Source organism: Polypterus senegalus, chromosome 1, assembly GCF_016835505.1.
Source record: "Polypterus senegalus isolate Bchr_013 chromosome 1, ASM1683550v1, whole genome shotgun sequence".
In the NCBI taxonomy this organism is placed as follows: Eukaryota; Metazoa; Chordata; class Cladistia; order Polypteriformes; family Polypteridae; genus Polypterus; species Polypterus senegalus.
Window position 1 is genome coordinate 122,036,901 of NC_053154.1, and position 22,821 is coordinate 122,059,721.

At 37.2% G+C, this 22,821-nt stretch overlaps 1 protein-coding gene across 3 annotated transcripts in view; it reads right to left on the minus strand.

Moving 5' to 3' along the window:
* The window catches only part of lekr1 (leucine, glutamate and lysine rich 1), a 128,335-nt gene extending 125,207 nt beyond the window's left edge, over window positions 1–3,128 (minus strand). For 2 of the 3 annotated variants that reach the window (XM_039757238.1, XM_039757222.1), the window contains exons 1-2: window positions 3,028–3,128; window positions 2,122–2,207 (exon numbers count right to left, since the gene is read on the minus strand). In XM_039757238.1, coding sequence (XP_039613172.1) covers window positions 2,122–2,169 — 48 coding nt within the window. In that variant the 5' untranslated portion in view covers window positions 2,170–2,207; window positions 3,028–3,128. Of the gene's footprint in view, window positions 1–2,121; window positions 2,208–2,993 lie in introns of all 3 variants that reach the window. The other variant, XM_039757229.1, reaches the window with a different exon arrangement.
* Window positions 3,129–22,821: the final 19,693 nt, after the last annotated feature.

Genomic DNA, 22,821 nt, shown 5'->3' on the forward strand with positions numbered 1-22,821 from the left:
GACGTGAAAACGAAATATGGATTTTTCTGTTCTTAATCTGCACTTTCTTGAGGACTGCACTGCAAAAAGCTATGTGTCACAACTTACTGAAATACCTGTTATTGTGTGTGAATATTAAGAGGGACAGACAAAGAAGCAATCAAAAACATTAACTTTATATTTGCTTCATTATTTCTTTTACTACTTTATTATTATTATATATTATTTATGTGTGACATTGATTATTTTTAATTAATCGACTTTAAAGCTTTTACATTTTTGGTATTTTGTTACAACAGTTCTCCCACAAATAAGTAAACTTAACTGCAGAATTGGTTTAATAGTCTAAGTGGCCAGATTTATTTCAGGTGTTCCAGCAATAAAAATTAACTAAATTAGTAAATATCTAACCTGTGAATTCCTTTTAACTTGACCCTTAATCTATGAACATGTACTGATGTGTTAGTTATGTTAATTAATGACTTTAAATTGGCCCGGTATGACTGACTGTGAAAATGTTTGACATATCTTGAGTCTGAAGCTCCAGCTTGTAATTCTAAAATCACATTACATAATGTTATCCACCTTTCCATCCATCTAACCCACTTATCCACTTTAGGGTCAAAGGGAGCACAAATCAAGAACCAACCCTGATTGGGGTGCCAACCCTTCATGGAAAACACTATTATTGCTATTACTATTATTATTATTGTCTGAAGATAATATTTTATCTAAAGACAGAAATTCACTTTTCATTGCTTCAACTGAGATTACATTTCTGTCAAACAGAAAGCTTGGGACTTTAAAACATGACATGGTAGGCTGTATTTTGATTGCTCCACTTAATTCATTTCAATCACTAGTTGTGCACATGAAGAAAAGATGTTGGACACAGAAATGAAACAACAAAGAACAAAAATGGTAAAAGCTAATGCAGAGGACAACTCCCATCTATTTTCCAAGCCACTTACACATGTTTGAAAGAGAAGCAAACATTTATAACTGCAAGTATGTATTAGTGATCAGTTATCTTTGTTAAAATATTGTTACAAAACAGATTCATTTGCATAATTTATTAACCATTGTAATTTAATAAATTTTGCTTTACTACGAATACTTAATATATAAAATTAAAAGTGTGTCTGTCCAGTATAGAAATCCACACCGTTGAACCTATCTCTAACAAATTTTGCACCAATTGCCCATTTGCATTGGGAACACCATAGGATGTGTTTCATTCTGGCTGGAATGTGACCACATAAGTGTTTTATTAGGGAAGTGCCCCCTAGAACGCATTTTTGAGACATGACACTAGTATGCAAAGTAGCTCCCCATCATGGGTTAATCAAGGATATTAATTTATTTATTTGTATAGAGTCCTGTTAGTTGAAAATAAACTTAAAATATAAAAGGAAGGAAAAATAAAAGGAACTTTAAACTTAATTTTTTCAGATCTCTCACTGTAACTAGGTCCTTGACAGTGTGATGCTGATGCTTTACTAATGTCCATAGCAAGATGGCTGACAATATGCATTTAAATTACAACTTCCAATTTTCTTCAGAAATATACTGTATATCTGTAGCAAACCTTTCTAGACCGTGCAAGTATTGATGGTCATATAGCACCTTCCATCACAGGAGAACTTTTTAGTTGTTCTTTTCATTTATGCTGTAATCTTAGTCTTCTGCCAACTACTGTATACACAGATAAACAGTGATTTGCATTAAAGTGCAACACCTATTTATAATTTCATATTTACTACAGTGCTGATATTGCATGAAAACACTGTAACCCAATAACACCAAAGCCAAATCTACTGTTATTGCATTTTGCAACTTTTGGCACTTCATGTAACATTCTCTCAAATGTGTTGTTGTTCTTTGGATTTACTAAACAATGATGTGAGCGTTCATAATTCAGTTGAATGAAAATATATTTAACTGGTGAAATAAAATTATACTCCACTAATCTTGTCTTTATCTGCTGGGGATAATGGGTGTAATTGAGTCTCTGAGAAATCAGACTAATTTTAAGGCTCCTATATATTTTAGGCTTCTGGTCTAAATGGGACCAGTTGATTGCCATTCCAAAATGAATACCTTTTGAATTGTATCTGACACCTATCAAATTAGAATGATTACCTTCTGAATTGTGTCTGGCAATGGGTAAACTGGTATATGCCTTTCCATTTGTCCTGTTGTTTTCTCTTTTTCTTAGTATGCACAACCTTGAAAAGAAAACATATACAAATAAGATTATAACACAAGCTCTGGTATGTCAGTTTCAGCACACAATATTATACTAATCCATCTACCCAATTACATTATTAATATTATTAGTTATAGGAGTAGTAGCAGTAGTAGTATTTAGAAAGGAACCTTTATCCCACGTTACTTCCAAACCACATCATGATATGCAGCTTGTGTGGCTCCTACCAAATGCTGAATGAATGAAATATACTGACTATATCGTTTTGTTGATTGTCGAGAGAAAACAAAAAGGTTTACAAAATATTTGAACATTATGACTATGAATTAAGGGACTTGCATAGTGTAAATCTTTGTATCAAGAATGGCTACCAGTTTGGGTGCCACTTCTGTGACGTGTTACATTCGCATGGCTTTTCTCCGGGTGCACCTTACTCATAACGTACTTGACAGAGTGTTACGAACCATGCCATAAGAATGGAATAGAGTTCGGATCCTGGATTACGCCCGATTCCCCATGGAGCAGACCACAACGCTGCGTTACCTTGTAGTCGAATAATAGAGTTTAGAAAGCTGGCCGAAGACAGAAATTGTCCCCTTGTGAGCATGTGCTGGTGTGTGTTCGGCTGAATCGTGCCCCAGGCTCTACCTACCTACACGAGACCGAGCACAAATATAGATAGATTCAAGCGGCATGTTAAATGGACAATTTTAACACCAAACATCCTTGACCTATTATTAAAAAGAAAACATTTAGGTGGACAAACACCGCATGATATTAAAACCAATTTTAAAAAAGGCAATACCTTATCTGGCATTGGGGAAAAAGACACCACCTACCAGCATGCGTATTTTTATATTAATACCAGGTATAAGTCTTCGCTTTCGAAAACTTTCAAATCACAGGAAACCTCTTTGGCTTTCTTGGCAACCATAGCAACGTCGACGATTTGATCTGCGCAAGCGCGGGCGTTCCTGTCACCAGATAGCATGCGCGTTGCATTCCGAGCAACGTTTTTCAGCAAGCGAAGCGAGTCGTGTGGTTGTGGTTGTACTTGTTTAGTGTACAGTGAAAGACGCAGTCGTTCTTTTTTTCTTAATAGCAGGGTGGGGTGGCGTTTTAAACTTCTGAGTTAGGAGGCGTGCAATGGGTAGCGTGAGTTGTCGCCCATCTGGATCATTCTCCTGTCCCAGTCCATTGAACGCTCGTATGATGTGGTATGTGGGTCGTGTTTCAAGCGCGTCCTCCATCAGCAAGTCGTGCAGTCCCTGACTCATCTGAGGAAAGGCATGGTCACCCACACATGACTCGTCGCCTGTTAACATCTCGTTTAATTAAACACAGACACGTAATGCGCTTCTCTCTCACTACCTTTTTTTTAAGAATAGGTGAGACAGGATGCGTAAACGTCGCATGTGACCGAAACGAAGTGCCCCGAGGAGCTTGAGATGGCACGCGAAGTGGGCACATTATTTGTGCTGAGCGTTTACTTTTGACCTTTATTTTATCTTGTTATTTTGCAAAAATACTTAGTACCGGAATGCTAGCATATTTTTAATAAAGTGAGTTATATATTTGTAGTAGATTCCGTGGATAAAATTTAAAACAACAAAAGTAAAATGACCGGTTGTAAAGCTTTGTGTCAACTAAATCGTCACTCTAGTAGGTTAATATTTTAGTCTTGCTATTTAGCTTTGAAAAGCCAATTAAAGTGCATTTTCACCCAATTGGTATGGTACCTTCAGAGTGGATATTTCAAGTGTGTGGTAGATTGTTACAAAAAAGGGACATTTGAACATTTTTATTTTTTGCTCTTCACACCAGAGACTTTTAAAAAAAGGTTAAATGCAGTGTAAAGGTAAAGTATACAGGGTTGGGGTTGGGAAATGCAAACATGAGAAGACAGGAACAAAATCAGCTTCAGTGACTAATATAGTATTAGGTCGAACTCATAAAAAGAAGTATGCTAATGCATCGTGCTTGTTCTGCTTTTACAATGAGTTCCAAAGAAGTTGGTGAGGCAAGCCAAGCTATTGCCTTTGTGTGCCTCTCTGAAACCCCAGGGTGAGCTAAATTGGAGCACACAACAGGGTGCCTTTGACAGCTATGCATTTTGTAATATCTGATTGCCTTGAGCATTTAGTTTTTTTAGGTTGATTAAAAAACTATATCTTTAAAATTATATTTTGCAATTTAGAGATTTTAAAAGTTACCCATATATATATATATATATATAAAACATGGACAATTGTTTTGATAGTATAGCACATACACCTGTAAATTATGTGCAGTACATGCATTCTTGATGCACTTCCATGGAGAAAGTAAATCCTAAAAGGAATATAAGTATACTACTAAAACATGCACACAGACATATAACGTGCCTATATATATATATATATATATATATATATATATAATTGAGTTTCAGTTATTCAGGATGGTCTTGATTCCAAGCCTTCTATTAAGACAAGTGGATTTTAACTAGCTAAGACCCATCCTTGTTATGATTTTATACGTATACCCAACATAAGTGCACATATGGTTGGTGTGCAACATTTTTGCAATGCAACTTACTGCTGTATTGTGGGAAGCACATACTTATTACTACCATCAAACAATACATTTAAAATTGGTTAGGGCAGTGAAAACCTTTGTGAAATATACAGTATGCTTTTCTGGTTTGCATTAGTTGCAGTCATTCTGCTGCGACTGTCCAAAATGATTACATATTATTAGTTTTAATTTATTATTCACATTGATTACTCTTATTTGCATCCAGCTAACCATTTCCATACCCACTTATTTCACCTCACCGTGACTGGGTTTTGGTATTATTAATGATAATTGCATTTTTGACAAGTGCCTTAGTAGAATCTGTAAAATCTCTGCATATATAGTACAAACCTGATAAAAATATTAATGGAAAGGTTAATGATTGTAATTACAAAACAACACAAAATGCCGCCTGAGTGAGAAAAGAGAGAGGTAGAAAGTTTTATTATTTATTATTAATAATATTATGCTAATGTACATGCTCTGTGCTGTGCTGAGAACAGGCTTTATGCAAATAAAGGACAGAGCAGAAGCAATTGACGGGCCATGTGAACAGTACTACTAACCAATAGCATGGACAGACAGTTGAAGAAGGGCTGGTGTCATGGACAGGAAAAAAAGACCACTTTTTGTATGTAAAGCAAGGTATGAAATAGGAGAAAGTTTGACAAAGCTCAGTGAAGATTCAAACCTCAATAGTTAGCCAATGTTAATGTCAAACTAGGAACATGGGTGTTGCTTCATTTGAAACAAAAAAGGAATGAGAGAGAAGTGGAGGCAGTGGTGGTGTCAGACTGATGGAGTCAGTTTCAACTTAACAGGTCCACCACAAGCTACTCCATTGTTACACACCTTATCATCTACAGACTTTGAAAGGGAACCCCCACTCGTTTACATTTAAACGTGTGCCTGCTTACTTTGTGGGTATGCCCCACCTCCACCTCCAGTCTCCAAAATTCTTTACATATGCATTTTCATCTGCAAACTTTAAAGGGGTACCACATACAATTAATGAAAAACTTGAACAAAATACTTAAGTGAATGATGTAAACAGATTACATTTGTAAATATCTAATAAGAATAATAATATATATTCAAACTTTACATTTTTCCTGTCTGTTTCAATTCAAAAGAATACAATTTCCTAAAAAATAGTGTTTTGCAATGACCATCAACAAAAGCCAAGTTACTAGGAAAAACAGGAATTGCTCTAATGTAGGAATATTTTACTCATGGACAGTTGTATGTAGCATGTTTAAGAGTAAGTAGCTCATTTATTAGTGACCTAATAATATTATTATTTATTATTTGACTAAAGTCTTTATTCAAGGTGGCAAATAACATTTGAGATAGAATTGGTTACATTACTTTTTCCAGTTAAAATACAAGCAAATAAAGTAACTAGTTTGTAGTCACACAGTGCCAGTATCAGGATTTAAACCCTCAATTACAGGGTTTGAAGCCCTAGGTCCAAAGCCTTAACCACTACACCACAGTGCCTGCTGTAAAGAAAAATATGAATACTGTGTACAGAAAGGTACTTAGATACATAACACTTCTGATACATCTGATAAACTGACAACACTATAACTGAGACCCACTGTCTTAAAAAATAACACAGCTAGTACCATATATTTAATTAAATTTAGCATCTGGTTTAATTTCATGTCAGTTTGTTTGGCATTTTCAAATTCTAAAAATGCCTGCTTGGGTTTTATCAGTATCGTTCAACCCGCAAACAAAGATGTGCTTGTTGTTAGGTTAAGTCTTGATTTTAAATCAGCTCAGTATGACTGCATGTGGGTGTGTGTGTTAGTGTGTTTGGGATGGACTAACATTCCACTGTGGTTGGTTTCTGCCTTATGGGCTGCGCTGCTTAGAAAGGCTTAGACTACTCGTGACCCTTTATTTTAAAATATGGTTTCAAATTCATGGATAGAAAGATGTATTTCTGCCAGGAAAAGTGGGTTTGGAGAATTACTGGTAATAAAATATATTGATGGGTGGATACTTTTGCCATCATATAGCACTTAGGCCCAGTTAGTATTCCTGCCTGATTAACTGACCAAAATGTGTGTGTGAATGTGCATGAATGTGACCTGCAATGTACTGATGATCTGCTCTGGGTTTAATCTTGTCTTGTGCCTTTCATAATTGTGATCTTTCTCTAGGATGGGAAAAATGTGTTGAGGGAATGAAAGGATACATTTTCATGAGAACTGTTGTTAAAGATAATGATTCTGAGAAATACTTGTAATAACGTAGCATAATTATCTTGTGCTTACTTAATCCATTTTAGGGTCACCAGAACACTGACAATGCTAGGGACACAGGACAGTCATTCATATATATATATATATATATATATATATATATATATATATATATATATATATATATATATATATATATATATATACAGTATATACTGCTCAAAAATATTAAAGGAACACTTTTTAATCAGAGTATTGCATGAAGTCAGTGAAACTTCTGGGATATTGGTCTGGTCAGTTAAGTAGCAGAGGGGTTGTTAATCAGTTTCAGCTGCTTTGGTGTTAATGAAATTAACAACAGGTGCACTAGAGGGGCAACAATGAGATGACCCCCAAAACAGGAATGGTTTAACAGGTGGAGGCCACTGACATTTTTCCCTCCTCATCTTTTCTGACTTTTTTTCACTAGTTTTGCATTTGGCTATGGTCAGTGTTACTACTGGTAGCATGAGGCGATACCTGGACCTTACAGAGGGTACGCAGGCAGTCCAACTACTCCAGGATGGCAAATCAATATGTGCCATTGCCAGATGGTTTGCTGTGTCTCCCAGCACAGTCTCAAGGACATGAAGGAGATTCCAGGAGACAGGCAGTTACTCTAGGAGAGCTGGACAGGATCGTAGAACGTCCTTAACCCATCAGCAGGACTAGTATATGTTCCTTTGGGCAAGGAGGAACAGGATGAGCACTGCCAGAGTCCTACAAAATGACCTCCAGCAGGCCACTGTTGTGAATGTCTCTGACCAAACAATCAGAAACAGATTTAATGAGCATGGCCTGAGGGCCCGACATCCTCACTGCCCAGCACTGTGTAGCTCGATTGGCATTTGCCATAGAATACCAGAATTGGCAGATCCACCATTGGTGCCTTGTGCTTTTCACAGATGAGAGCAGGTTCACCCTGAGCACATGTGACAGATGTGAAAGGGTGTGGAGAAGCCATGGAGAATGTTATGCTGTCTAACAGCATGACCAGTTTAGTGGTGGGTCAGTGATGGTCTGAGGAGGCATATCCATGGAGGGACGCACAGACCTCTACAGGCTAAACAACGGCACCTTGACTGCCATTAAGTATTGGGATGAAATGCTTGGACCCAATGTCAGAACCTATGCTGGTGCAGTGGGTCCTGAGATCCTGGTGTATGACAATGCCCGGCCTAATATGGCGAGATTATGCAGGCAGTTCCTGGAGGATGAAGGAATTGATATCATTGACTGGCCCCCACGCTAACCTGACCTAAATCCAATAGAACACCTCTGGGAGATTATGTTTCAATCCATCCAACACCACCAGGTTGAACCTCAGACTGTCCAGGAGCTCAGTGATACCCTAGGCGAGATCTTGGAGGAGATCCTCCAGGACACTATCCATCATCTCATTAGGAGCATGCCCCGACATTGCCAGGCATACATACAAGCATGTGAGGGCCATACAAACTACTGAGTACAATTTTGAGTTACTGCAATGAAATTTTGGCAAAATAGATTAGCCTGCCCCATAATTTTTTTTCACTTTGATTTTCGGGGTGTCCTTGAATTCAGCCCTCAAAATGTTGATAATTTTCATTTCCATCAAACAATGTTGCATTCTTTTTGTTCCTAACACATTACCAAGTCCATATCAGTATAGATATCCATAAGGATTGTTTTTTCCATTGAGATCTGATATGTTTTCCAAGTGTTTCTTTAATTTTGTTGAGCAGTTATACATGATGATTAATATCACTATATATATATATATATATATATATATATATATATATATATATATATATATATATATATATATATATAGTGATATTAACCATCATCCATTATTGCGATTGTTCAAAATACAATATGTGTTTCTTTAATATGATGGAGTTTTCCTGTTTATGCTACCAGTGCTGCTTTTCTGTTTTGTTAAGTTAAAAATGTAATATTTCTTTTGTAATCAAAGTCTGATCCCCTAATATATTTAAAAGTGACTGGGTTAATAAATGTGAAATAAATCCTACATGTCAGCAGTACACATGATGAAAACCACATTGCTTTAATACTTAAAACGCCGTGCATGGATATGCACTTTATATCACATTCCGCAATGTTTCGCAAATACTAATAAGCACAATGGATGCCTCTTTTCCATTAGCCATTGTTCTAAGCTCGCAGTGACGTGGGACCGCGTGCTTTGGCTACCCACAAACGTCCGCTCGTTAAGCTACTGGACATTTTCACTCGGACACTCAGTACTCCGTGGTGAGTGTGGTCGGCTCACACACGCACGCGAAGGAGATAAGTTAGCTTGTCGTGCCATACGCTCGTCAAAGTAATCTGTCAGATTTGAAAGGACAAGGCGATCTTCTCATGTTTAACCCTGTGCTCTTTCAGAGAAGTCAATGACATTGCGTGACTAGCCTCCTCCTGCCTTATCGGTGCTTCGTGAAAAGCCAGTTTAGCTCTCGCACGCAGCTCCGCCTCCGACACCTGGCAGCCCCCCGCAGCTGGGAAATACATATCGGGATATGCGTGATGTGAGGTTTGAGGAGAGGAAGTTCTCGGCGGCACGCACTTGGTTCGCGGTGGCGCTGAAAAGGCGAGTCGAATGAGGGATCCGAAGAATAAAGATGCCAATTGTGAGCTGCATTTGCTGAAGTGAAAAACAGAAAGGAAGTTAAAAAAAAAACCTAGCTAGTTCCCGATTAACCAGGGCTCTTCTTCATTGCGGTCAGCACTGAGACATAAAAAGGACTCCTGACACTATATGCTGGCCTCCGTGTGAACAATTCGCTTTCTTCCTTTTTCTGCTTTGCCTAAGTAGCAATAAAAATCATAAAAGTGGTTGGTGCCCTTTGATCGCAGCGCACGAGTTACTTGCACAGCCAACCAGTGTTTGCATTGCCCCTTCACGGAGATCGATTTGCATGAGAAGCGTAGGAAGCGCTCCGGCGGCTCTCACGCCAAGGCACTGCCATACACATCTGAGCACAGAATGTCGTGACAGTTTTCTGGGCGATCAGTTCAAATATCCAGAATGGGACTATAAATCAACGCAGTCACGCAGCAGCCAGAAGGGAGCGGACTGGGAGCAGCAGCATTTAACTGCTTGGTTTACATATGTGTAACCAGTTCAAGCCAAGGGCAGGGCAGCAGTGTTTTATGGTGGGTAGACGGCGACCTCACACCAGGATGGGATCAAAGAATGATCCTGAAGTTTTTATTAAAACTGAAATAGCGCCAAGAGCATATGTGTGTGGAGGAAGTGTGCACACAGTGTGTTTTTAATTCACATCTATATGGGATCCTAATTGTGGGGTTACATAAGCAGCGGTTAAAATCTCTCATGTCTGCTTACTGCCAGGCATAACTGCTTTTATCTTTTTCACTTTATTAAAAATGCACATTTGAAGTCACACTTTTTGAAGTGTTTTACTGCAATGCATGCTGAAAGAATGTTTTGATTACCACCACATGTATGTATGCTGCATATTGTTATTTTTAGTTAAGAACACTTTTTAGATAAACACTACTCACACCAAAAAAGATCAACATTTGTATATTATTAATTGCTTATAGGTTACTATCAAAAGACAATTTACTCTTATTAAAATGTTACTTTTTATTGGTGAAAAGGTTGAAATCATGGCAAACCATGTAAAGCATCTTCACCTTCAATAAGAGCTTGGAACCAACTATATTCAGGTGAAAAACAAATGGATCATTTTTAGGAAAATCAACCATAGCAGTTTATTCAGGTCCTGAAGCAGTTAAGCATCCCACCACGATCACATTACTACCACCATGCTTGACTGTTGATATGACATTCTTATGGTTGAAGGCTGTCTTTATTTTAGGCCCCACATAAAGGAGTCCAACACATTCTACATTTGTCTTATCTGTCCATAGTCTCCCAAAAGGCTGGGGATCTATCTTCTAAGTTCTTACTGGTAAATGATGAACATATATGGTTAGCAGTTGTTTTAATGTCCTGGTACTCTCCAATGGAGTCCATTTCTGTATAGTGACTTTTTGATGGTATAGTCATGAAAACTGACCTTTGTTAAGGCACGAGAGGCCTGTAGATCTTTGGATTTTTTGGGGTGTCCTTTGATACTTCTTAGATGATTTTAAATTACACTCCTGGGAAGAATTACTGCTCTTCCTAGAGAGTGCACTTTCGAGATTATGGCTTTCACTTGTAGCTCTTTCCACACTGATAGGTATCTACAACATTTTAATGATCTCTCAGGAAATTTCCTTTGATCATGGTATTATGTGGTGGTTGAATCTTTGTACTTTCAAATTGACTGTTAATGGTAATGGTAATGAGCAGGTCTGGCTGTAATAACGTCTGGCTAAACATAATACATTTAATGTTGTACCTCCTGAAAACTTCTAGCAAAACTTGTGAGGCTTTTGCAACATTTTTTAAACACAAACACAAATGTTATTAGAAGTAATATAATGGATCAATCTAAAATGAATGCTGTTGAACCTCAGCATGCTGTTTTTAGCAAGTTAAATTCTTTAATTCAAATAGATTTATGTGAAATCCATCAAATAATTTCTCAACTAAAACCTTCCTCTTGTGTCCTTGACCCAATCCCAAATGGCTTTTTCAAAGAGGTTTGTAATGTGCTTACTGATAGTGTACTGGCCTTGTGAACTTGTCATTAGATACCGGGGTCATCCCATTGTTTAAAGACTGCAGTAGTTAAACCATTGCTCAAGAAAAAATAATCTCGACTAATCTGTACTTGACACACTTCTAACCTGTCTTTTTTAAGTAAAATTCTGGAAAAAGCAGTTCTTCAGCAATTAAATGACTATTTAAATAAACATTCTATTCATTATACTGTAAGTTTCCTTTCTAGAATAAACCCATTACAGAAACAGCATTGGTTAAAATAGGTAAATGACCTTTGGGTTAATGCAGATACAGACAACTTATTTGTTCTTGTTCTATTAGACCTGGGAGCAGTATTTCACACCACAGAACTCATGACTGACTGACCACAGTATTCTTATAATCATCTTAGATAATCTGCTGGTCTCTCTGGAATTGTATTAAGCTAGTTTCAATTTTATTTATTAGGTGGAAAATTCTTTGTTAGTGTTGGTGATTGTAGTTTAGGGATCCATGATATTGTATGCGGTGTACCACAAGGATCTATTCTGGGCCCAATTGTTATTTTTTAATCTACCTGCTCCATTAGGCCAGATTATATCAAAACTAAAGTTGAACTACCTCAGCTATTTAGACAATGTGCAACTTTGTTTATCTGTAACACCTGACGACCCTGACTGTCTGGGCTGTTTGAGCCAATGAATGTTTTGTATTTCTGAATAGCTGAGTAGTACTTTCTTCCTCAAGATAAATAAGAAAAAAATAGAAATCTTAGTCATTGGTGGGGGCGGCACGGTGGCGCAGTGGGTAGCGCTGCTGCCTCGCAGTTAGGAGACCTGGGTTCACCTCCCTGCGTGGAGCTTGCATGTTCTCCCCGTGTCTGCGTGGGTTTCTTCCAAGTACTCCAGTTTCCTCTCAAAGACATGCAGGTTAGGTGGATTTGCGATTCTAAATTGTCCCTAGTGCGTGCTTGGTGGGTTGGTGCCCTGCCCAGGATTGGTTCCTGCCTTGCGCCCTGTGTTGGCTGGGATTGGCTCTAGCAGACCCCCATGACCCTGTGTTCAGATTCAACGGGTTGGGAAATGGATGTAATTAGAGTATTAGAAATAAATGTGATCCCTTAGCTTTAAAATTCAAGTAAAGAATTTAAGTACTGTATAATCATGGATTATGACCTAAACTTTAAATTCCATATTAACTAGGACTGCATTTTTCTTTCTGAGGAAGATTGCAAACATTAGACGCCTCATGACATTGCGAGAGAAATTAATTCATGCTTTTCTTTTAGTCATTAAGATTATTGTAATGCACTCCTAACTGGTCTACTAAAGAAATACATCAGATAGTTGCAGTTAGTCCAGAATGCAGCAACAAAAATCATAAACAGAAAGAAAAATCTGAACACATCTCACCAGTCTTAGCTTTGTTGCATTTCTTGTGTGTGTCCTTTAGAATTGACTTGTAAATACTGTTAATTATATATAAAGCTTATACCTTCGTATATTTTGAGGTGCCAATAACCTTAGATTTTCAAATGGTGGCCTGCCTATTATTCCAAAAACCAATCATCAAAGAACTGGTGAGGCTGCCTTTCCTAGTTATGCACCAAAAATCTGGAATATTTACCAATGGAGAGTTTGCAGATGAATCAAAAAACTACTGAAAAAAACACTTTTTAAATTTGGCTTTTTCATAGCTACATTTTAGCTCAGTAAATATGAATAGAATTATCATACCCTTCAATGAAACTGCAATCATCATTAATCTTTCATTTCTCTGATTTCTATTACGGTTTTCTGTGGTGGAGTTTTGTGCCGCCACCACCTGATCAAAGTCCCATGCAGCCGCCTGTAATTCCTTGTGTCAGCTCCACTGAGATCACACTGCTGGAAAGAAAGAAAGAAAGACAAATGAACATTTATGTTAGGTAAAATGCCCAGTGGGCAGTGGGTGCTCTTTTAGCCTTGGAACCGTTTTCATTTGTTCTTTTCCTCCAGCTTAACTGGAGGTTTTCTTTTATTTATTTATTTTATTTTGCCCTCCCCAGCTATCTGACCCTATCTTTGGTCTCAACTTTGGACACTTAAAAACCAATTCTATATACTGTATATGGGCTCTACTTCTCTGTTAATTATATGTGTGTCATCTGTAAGTAATTTATTTATGTTTTGTATATTATTTATTTCATTATTTTTGTATCTAATTTTAATTTTTTTTGAAAATTTTATATAGAAGTAAATGTTGTTGTTGGCTGTGTTCAGTCAGTTAACTCTAATTATCCTTTTAATTGAGTTGATTTAACTAGGGGGCAATTACCTTTTTAAACACTGTCATTTGAAGTTGGATATCTCTTGTTCTTTTTAGATAAATTCTGCTTTATCTGACAGTAGGTTTTGGTTGTTTTCCAAAGTACTGTATATATGCATCCACAATCAGATTTTATAATATAATATAATATAATACACTGCACTGAGTGGATCTGAGAATATTATATGTGTGTTGAGTTGGTTCTTGACTTGCATCCGGTGTTTCTGGAATGGTCTCCCACATGGTGACCAATTGTTTATGTGAGGTTCCTCCTTCTGTTGGTCGATTGCCAGCTCTAAATCGCTCTAGTGCGTGTGTGCGAGAGTTCCCTGTGACTGAATGGTGTTTCTTTTTTGTGCCAGTTTTCCCTGTAGTTTCAATCCCATGCCTAGTTGTTGTTTGTGTGGAGTTTGCATGGTTGTCTGAGTCAGATATATATATATATATATATATATATATATATATATATATATATATATATATATATATATATATATATATATATATATATATACGGTATATATATATTTTTTTTTCTTCTTTTTTCACCCAAGTTGTGAGGGTTTGGTTGACTAGTCTTGTGTAAGTGTGAGCTGTTCATAAGTGGGTCCTGCAATGGACTTCTGCCCAGTCCAGGCCTGGTTCCCACTTTGCACCTGATGCTGCTTGAACAGGCTCCACCCCCAATGACCCTGAACTACATACACGAGTTTGAGAATGTCATAGTATGTCCATCCATCCATTGTCTAACCCGCCGAATCCGAATACAGGGTCACGGGGGTCTGGTCATAGTATGTAATATATCAAAATGGTGTTCTGTTATCAGTATTCACAAATTAAGCTGCTTACAGTTAAATAGTAATCAGAGTGTTTTTTAGATTTCTGGAAAGAACTACAACAAATCATAGCATTTAGCTTTATATTGCACCTTTTGTGGTGAGTACTGTACTATTTTAAAATACTGACTGTTAATACAATTAGTCAAATATTTGTGCAGTTTATGCAAAGCATGGTTGTTTTTCATTTCTGTTTATTATTGAAGATTTTTTCATTTTGAGAGACAGTTGACATATTTTGATAGAATCATAGTTTATTTATAAATGTTCACCATTTTGAAATAGCTTCCTTCTGTTAAATATGAGTTTTGCAATTAAGGTTGCCATACTAAATGCAGTAGCTGTGTACTTGTTATGTGCTGAATATATTTTCCTTGAAGCCTTTCAAAGAAAACTTAAAGGTGCATTGTTTAACATGCAGAAGCATGTGTCCCTGTACTGTAACTTACACTCTAGGAATCATAATGTGGAGGCTGCTGATTAAATTCTGTGTGGAGTCTACACATTCTGGCTGTGACCATATGAGCTCTTCTCTGGGCAGTCTGGTTTTTCTTCTGCATTAGAAAGATGTACATGTTAGGATTATCAGAGATTCTAAACTAGTGCCTCATCCAGGGTTAATTTCTGATGTTCTAAGCTTAGACTCTGGCTCCTTTTGACCCTGCATTGGATTATATGAGGCATGTTATGAAACAACATGTGAATTATGTCTTTTTTAATTTACTGAGGTTAGATTGCAAAGTGGCATAGCCATTACAGTGGATCTGATGGTGGACAATGCTTATGCCCCACATATGCTACTGAGCAGCCTCAGCATATTCTTCTTTTCTTGTCAGGGTAGACTTTTAACAAACGGATTATATTAAGCCCTTATAACTCATTTGTCTTTGTATTGAATTATCATATATTCTGAGGAAATGTGGCTTGTATATTGTATTTATGTTTCAATTATACAGGTTTACGGTTTGGGCATATTCAGTTGTATTGCTTTGTCAGTACTCTAAATAACAACTCTTAATAAAAACTTATTAAGTAAACAGTTTTTCTCATTTCCGCTTGAACTAGCACAAATCACATGTCCATGATTTGTCAGGGTCATGCCACATTACATATAGAGGTATTTTGGAATGTAAAGTATTTGTGCCATCTCCGGGTAAATCTTTTTTCTAGTGTCATAAATATGTTTAAAACCTCTTATTTGTTTTCTGATTATAAATAATATAACCCACCACTAAATGCATTGATAACACATACATAATAATCTATCTATCTATCTATCTATCTATCTATCTATCTATCTATCTATCTATCTATCTATCTATCTATCTATCTATCTATCTATCTATCTATCTATTGACAAATACACACACATACATTTAGTATGTATATATTCTGTAAATAGCATATTCTTATATACAGATATCCTCTGTATAGACATGCACAAAAAGAAATGCATTAATTTTTCAAGAGCATAATGTTTTGTCTTTTTTGTAATATTGCAAAAATGACATCTTGCAAAGACTTTATGACCAGAAATGACCTACTTTTACTGCCTTAAATATGTCTGAAATTCAAGCACTCCCATCCCTTTTGTTTACTTTTCAATCAGCCAGTCGTACTCTTTTGACAGATTTTAAGCAAGCGGTGGTTTTAGACATCACTCCCTTCTGGTGTTCAGAGAATATATGCTATTACTCTAGAAGATGAGACAATGTTTGTGCAATATGTAATGAAAGAGTATCACTTTATTGGTTAACCCTAACCCAGCACTGACCTTAACCACTTTTGAAAAGGCAACATACTCTGTTTGTGGGCAAAACAGAATGTTGTGTTTTTGTGTGTTTTGATTTTTAGAAAACATAGCATTATATAAGCAATTCTTTATTTTCACGCATAGTCTCATGTTCTGGAATAGCAGCAATATTCTCTAAATGCCTCAAGGCACTGATGACAAAAGAAAAACAAAACATAATTTGTTTGAAATAATATGCTTTATCTTTTCTTTAAAATTTCCTTCAGAACCAAGTTTTATTCAACTTTGAAGTGTAAAATCTTTACTTACTTTTTAAAAATTCTTCAAATTTTTGCTTACAAAATCCAGAATGAGTTGTAATTGCTGACATATTGCTAAAGCTTTTTTTAACAAATCAGTTATTGAGATTATTATTTTTTTCATATAGCACATTGATAATGCCAAGATTTCCCAAAAAAAATTTTACACACTTTTCCAAAGGCCCAGAGCTTATTCTTTACTTTTAGAAATTCTGATGCCTTCACAGTGCAGGAGAACTTATATTTTTACAGTTAATGATTTCTGTGACTTAGCCTAACTCTAACATATACACCTTAAAAGAGCAAGAGGTGGAAGATGTTTCGCTGAATTACTTTTAAAGGCTCCCTCACTAAACGTATGTCTAAAATAAAGATTTCACAATAATAATAGTTGCATACCGATATAGCCACATGGTATGTCCACATACTCCCAAGTTTTTCTGTTCTTAATTAATGCTAACTCTACAGCATTTCTCATCAATGGTGCTCAAATACTATGGTAACCATAAAGCTTCAAGCTGTGTGCTATAGCCACAATACATGGACTTTAACCCACAAGGTGGCCAGCTACATTCCTGCTTCTGCTTCACTGTGTGACCTTGAGGAAGACGCTTATCCTGCCTGTGCTCCAAATGAAAGAAAAGTCTGTAAACAGCTGCAGTGCATCCCATAAAGATAAGGCAGATATATAATAATAATAATAATAATCAGAAACATAGTAAGTACAATACCAAGCATCCAGATTCATTGCACAACACTTTTTTGGGAAAGAAGATCATTTACATGTTTACTTCCACATAGACCATTAAATTAATTTTCCAAACAATGCTTTTGAAATTTTGTATAAGGAACAAATGTGTTCTCTTTCACTCTTTTGTTATTTTGAGCCTACATATATCCAATAGAGGATTATCCATCCATCATCCTACCCGCTGTATCCTAACTACAGGGTCACAGGTGCCTGCTGGAGCCAATCCCAGCTAACACAGGGCGCAAGGCAGGAAGCAAACCCTGGGCAGGGTGCCACACACACACGCACCAAGCACACACTAGGGACAATTTAGTATCGCCAATGCACCTAACCTGCATGTCTTTGGACTGTGGGAGGAAACCGGAGTACACCCACGCAGACACAGGGAGAACATGCAAAATCCACACAGGGAGACCCGGGAAGCGAACCTGGGTCTCCTAACTGCGAGGCAGCAGCACTACCCACTGCGTCACCATGCCGCCCCATAGAGGATTATAGGATCACTAATTTATTGAATGATTTTTTTCAAACTTTTTTCATTGTTATTTTCACAAATGTACTTTTTGGTTTTGTTTGCACTTTACTTCTGTAAGTAATTAGTACATTCATTTTTTTATATTTAAGTATAGTGCACAGGACAGGGTTTTAATCCTGATAGATTTTATTAATCTATAAGCAACTTTTGTTTATAATTCAAACAAACAGTTTAGGGATCAGGTATTTTCCTTTTTTGCTGGCAAGCAACTCATCAAGAAGCTGTATTATTATAATTCATATCAAAATTAACTGACTACTAACGCCGTCACAATAGAAAGTTGCTGTGGCTCATGTATGGCTAGTTGAGATTCCTCAGTGTAGACCAAGAGGAAGCACTGAGCCACAGCCTTCCCGGCGTCGATGAATTAACCTTCTAAACTCAGTGGAGTACAGGATTAGCTGACTGTTGCCTGCCTACTATGGTGAGTTCAGTGTCTTCCTTTGGAATGTAAAAACTAACATGGAAATCATAACCATAATTAGTCTAAGGGTATTATGTCAAGAAAAATTAAGATTTTGCTTAGCAGTATATTAAATGAAATTGAGATTTATTGTTAATTTTCTGGACCCACATATCTCGGGGCAGTGTCACAGGGAATATCTGCCTATCCCAGCAGCTTTAGGTGAAAGGCAGAAACTCTGGATGGTACTCCAGCACTTGACAGGCCACACTCACACTCGCCATCTTATACTGAACCAATGTACAGGTCACATTTGACACTCATACATTTGCAATGTGGAAGGAATCCAAAGTAGCCTGAAAATAAAGAAAGAGAGAGAATACGCCAATACCACACAGACAGTAGCTGGGCTGCAAACTGAGTTGTGAGGCAATACTGTTCACTTTTCCTCACTGTATTCTTGCATTCTTATCAATGTAGACTTAACAAAGCCCTTACAACTCATCTGTTTTTTGTTCTTTTGTGATTCAATCAAACTATTATATAAAACATACCAGAAAAAACGTATATTTTTCTGGTATATTGTCTGAAGTATCATATATTGTTTCCACACTTTTCAAGTGAATTCAGTATTTAAATATGCAAAGCAGATCACGGGTAGATTCCCAAAATACATTTATTTTGACACTACAAAATCTCAGGAGGCAGGACGCTCTCCTCTACCCCTTCTCAGGCTACCTCGCCACCGCCCAAGCCATTTAAATAGCACATTCCTCATATTATAACAATTGAAATAATCTTTGTTACTGATTTATGTTAAAATATCAAATGTTCATTTTTTTTTGAAAGAGAAAGTATTAACTTCATTGCTTGTGGTGGCAGCTCATTTCATTCTGTTTTAAATTTGGGTATAGTGAAAGCGTCAAAATGGCTACAGAAACTTCAGGAAAACTACAACAATGTTTGACCCACTCAGACCACCCTGCGTGTTAATTCTATTTCAGTTAGAAAAATGTAGAGCAGATGATTCTGCTATTGCCTAGAGGGTGCTTGAAATCTCTGGGATTGCATGTCTTTGTGAGTGAGACTGGAGGTTTAAGTTATAAGAATATTGGCTTGCTGCTTTTATTTTATCATTTTTTTGATGTTTCTAAATAGAAAAATGTACTCCTAGTCTGATTAGTCACGAGCATTGCCACTGTCAAGTAAAACCTTGTACACACTGTGCTGTTCTAGCTGTCCACTTATAGGACAAGCATGTTCAGTCTCAGTATGGCTCACCAATGATTAAATGTTCAAGGTAAGGTTAGCCCTCCCCACTTAGTAGCAATCTAGCCATTAAATATACAGAACACCTATGAATAGCCTTTCATTTATGATATATCATCCTCTCACTTGTGAATGATACTTTTACTAATGAAAGAGAACGTTTTATTTACTGGAAAGATTTTATTTTTTATTCAAAAGTAATAATAATAAAAATGAATAAAGAAAATGTATCAAAAACTGGTAAAAAAAAATAAAATAAACTAAAATAGCCTAGAAGAAACACTATACACAAATGTCCTCCATTGTGTTCCAAAGAAAGCAGGTGCTTCTTCAGCTAATGACTAAAGACCTCTTTGTCCCTTATGCCCCACAGCATGAAGACTTTTGAGAAAGTGGTCCTGGACTATATGTGTCTTCTTGTGGTAGACCACTTGGACCCATTGCAGTTTGTTTATAGGTCAAGAATGGAGTACGTAGAAGATACCATTATCTATCTGCTCCACAAGGCTTATTCTCACCTGGGCAAAGCTGGCAGCACTGTGAGGGTTATGTTTTTTAATTTCTGTACAGCTTTCAAATACCATCCAGCCATGCTATGTTAAGTAAGTAAGCTGATAGATATGCAGGTGGATGAGCCTATGGTGTCCTGGATAATGGACTACCTTTAGTGCATACTGCAGTTTGTGAGGCTCAAGGACTGTGTTTCTGATATGGATGTGAGCACCACTGGAGCAGAACAAAGGACAATCCTGACTCCTTTACTCTTCATTCTGTACACCTCAGACTATAAATATAATACCATGTACTGTCACTTACAGAAATGTTCTGGTGTATTGATAAAGGGAGAGGAGACAGAGTATAGGAGTCAGCTGGAAAACTTTGTTTCTTGATGCAAAGAGAATTTTCTGGATCTTAACCAAAACCAAGGAACTGGTTATTGACTTTTGCCTCACCAAGAGCCTGTACACCTGGTCACTATTCAAGGACTGGATGTGGTACACTGTTACAAGTACTTGGGCATTCGTATCAGTGACAGGCTGGACTGGTCTTGTAACACACCAGTCTTGAAACTACTGTATATAGGAAAGGGCAAAGCAGGCTCTTTTTTCTTAAGACACTGTACTCCTTTAATGTGGTTTAGTGACATCTTCTATAATTCTGCACTGGGCAGCACAATTTTCTACACCGTAGTGTGCTGAGCTCTTAATATCACTTCAAGAGAGGTCTGCTGATTCAACAAGTTAAATAAAACATGCTGGCTCAGTTATGGGCACACTCTTGAACTACTAGAGGTAGGAGTGAAGGAGAGAATGAAGACAAAACATCTGGCCATTATGAGCAATGCTGCCCGTCCTCTCTCTGGCATACTAACATTAAGTACTTTTTTTTGTGTTTTCTGTGTGTACTGTGTGTAGTATGACAATTATTGTGCCATAAAAATAAATAAATTCAAAATGATTAAAACAATAATAACATAATGTATGTGCATCTCTTCACAAAAAATCTAAAAGTGACAAAAGGCTGAATTAAGTGCTGCAAGTTATGTATGATTAAGTTGGACATGTCTTGATATGGAAACCCTCTTGATGGGTTTTGTCCACTCAGTACCTGTGAATTTGAATCTTGATGTCATCCTGCACTCAGTTGAAGTGTGAGACCAACTGTGAAATAGATGTTTGATGACACTCCACTGTTTGTCAAGTTCTCACTGAATTGTTACACCATGACAGATTGTCCATTACCCTGTTTCATAAATTCCACTCTTTCATGAAAAACCTGAGGGCCTCAAAGTGCTGTATCTGTTGCCTACTAATATACAGTATACTGTATATCTTTTCAATGGTATAATAATGGCACTGGCTCTGAGGCTAGGGATCTGTGCTGGCAGTTGGACAGCTGCCAGTTCAAATCCTGTAAACGCCAGAAGTGACTGTACTCCGTTTGGCCCCTGAGCAAGGCCCTTAACCTGCAATTGCTTCATCCTGGGTATGACGTTAATCTGCATCCAGCCCTGCAAGCAGATCCTCCAACTTACAAGGAAAACTTGAGGGTTGGTGGCAGGATTGGCACTCCAGCTACCATAAAAGACCTCACACTGTTCCAGTGTGGTGCTGAGGTGTCACCTACTGCACTCGTGTCCCAATTAAGGAGTCTCGTCATGTGTTTGGGTGTGGTACCGTGGTATGAGCACATGCTCCCCACCTCCTGTCTAGAGGTGAAGTGTCCATAAGGTCTGGAAAAGCTCTTAGTAACATTTTGCCATGCAAGGGAATCCTTTTGTTATTTTTGTGGGTGTCCACTAAACTGAATTCTTGCATTTGTCTTCACAGTGATTGTCCAAGATATACCATCTCAGTAGCAAACAGGAATTATGTAAAAGAAAAAGCAACTAAAGGCAAATATGAATTGTGAATAACGGGCAGAAACAGTGATGCCAAGGTGAATGTGAGTGCCTTTGTTGCTGAGCACATTTTTCTTGTGCTCATTTATCACTGTATGCTTTTCTCAGCAGAATTTCTTTCCTGGCCTCTTTAGTCGTTCTACCCTTAAAACTGGTGCATGTTAGTGGCTGTATATTTTAATTGTGATCAGACTTGTATTTATTAGACAATTGTTGTCTTTTATACATTTTTGTCCTAATTAACAATGGATTGAAAGTCTCTAGTAACAAACTGGCACATTTGTAATGTTTTACTAAGCTCTGCTTCAGTCTAAAAAGACAACAGGCCCAGGTGTAAATCACAACATGTCCTGTAAAGGAACAGCAAATTCACCATCAGTCACACATGGGTTTGTTCATTTGAAAGTTGTGCACTTTGGGGGAAAAAAAAGTAAATCAGAAGAATAACAGACTAGAAATCCAAACGTGTGTATTTACAGATTAAACGGTCATGTACATTTTTAGAATCTGTGCAAAATTATTTGCAAATATAGATTAAAAAAACAAACTAAAAGCAGAATTTTGTAAAAGGCAGGAATTGGATACTCTCATTAGGGGGTTAGTTGCAGAGAAAGACCTTCCAGGCCTGTGCATGGACATCTCTG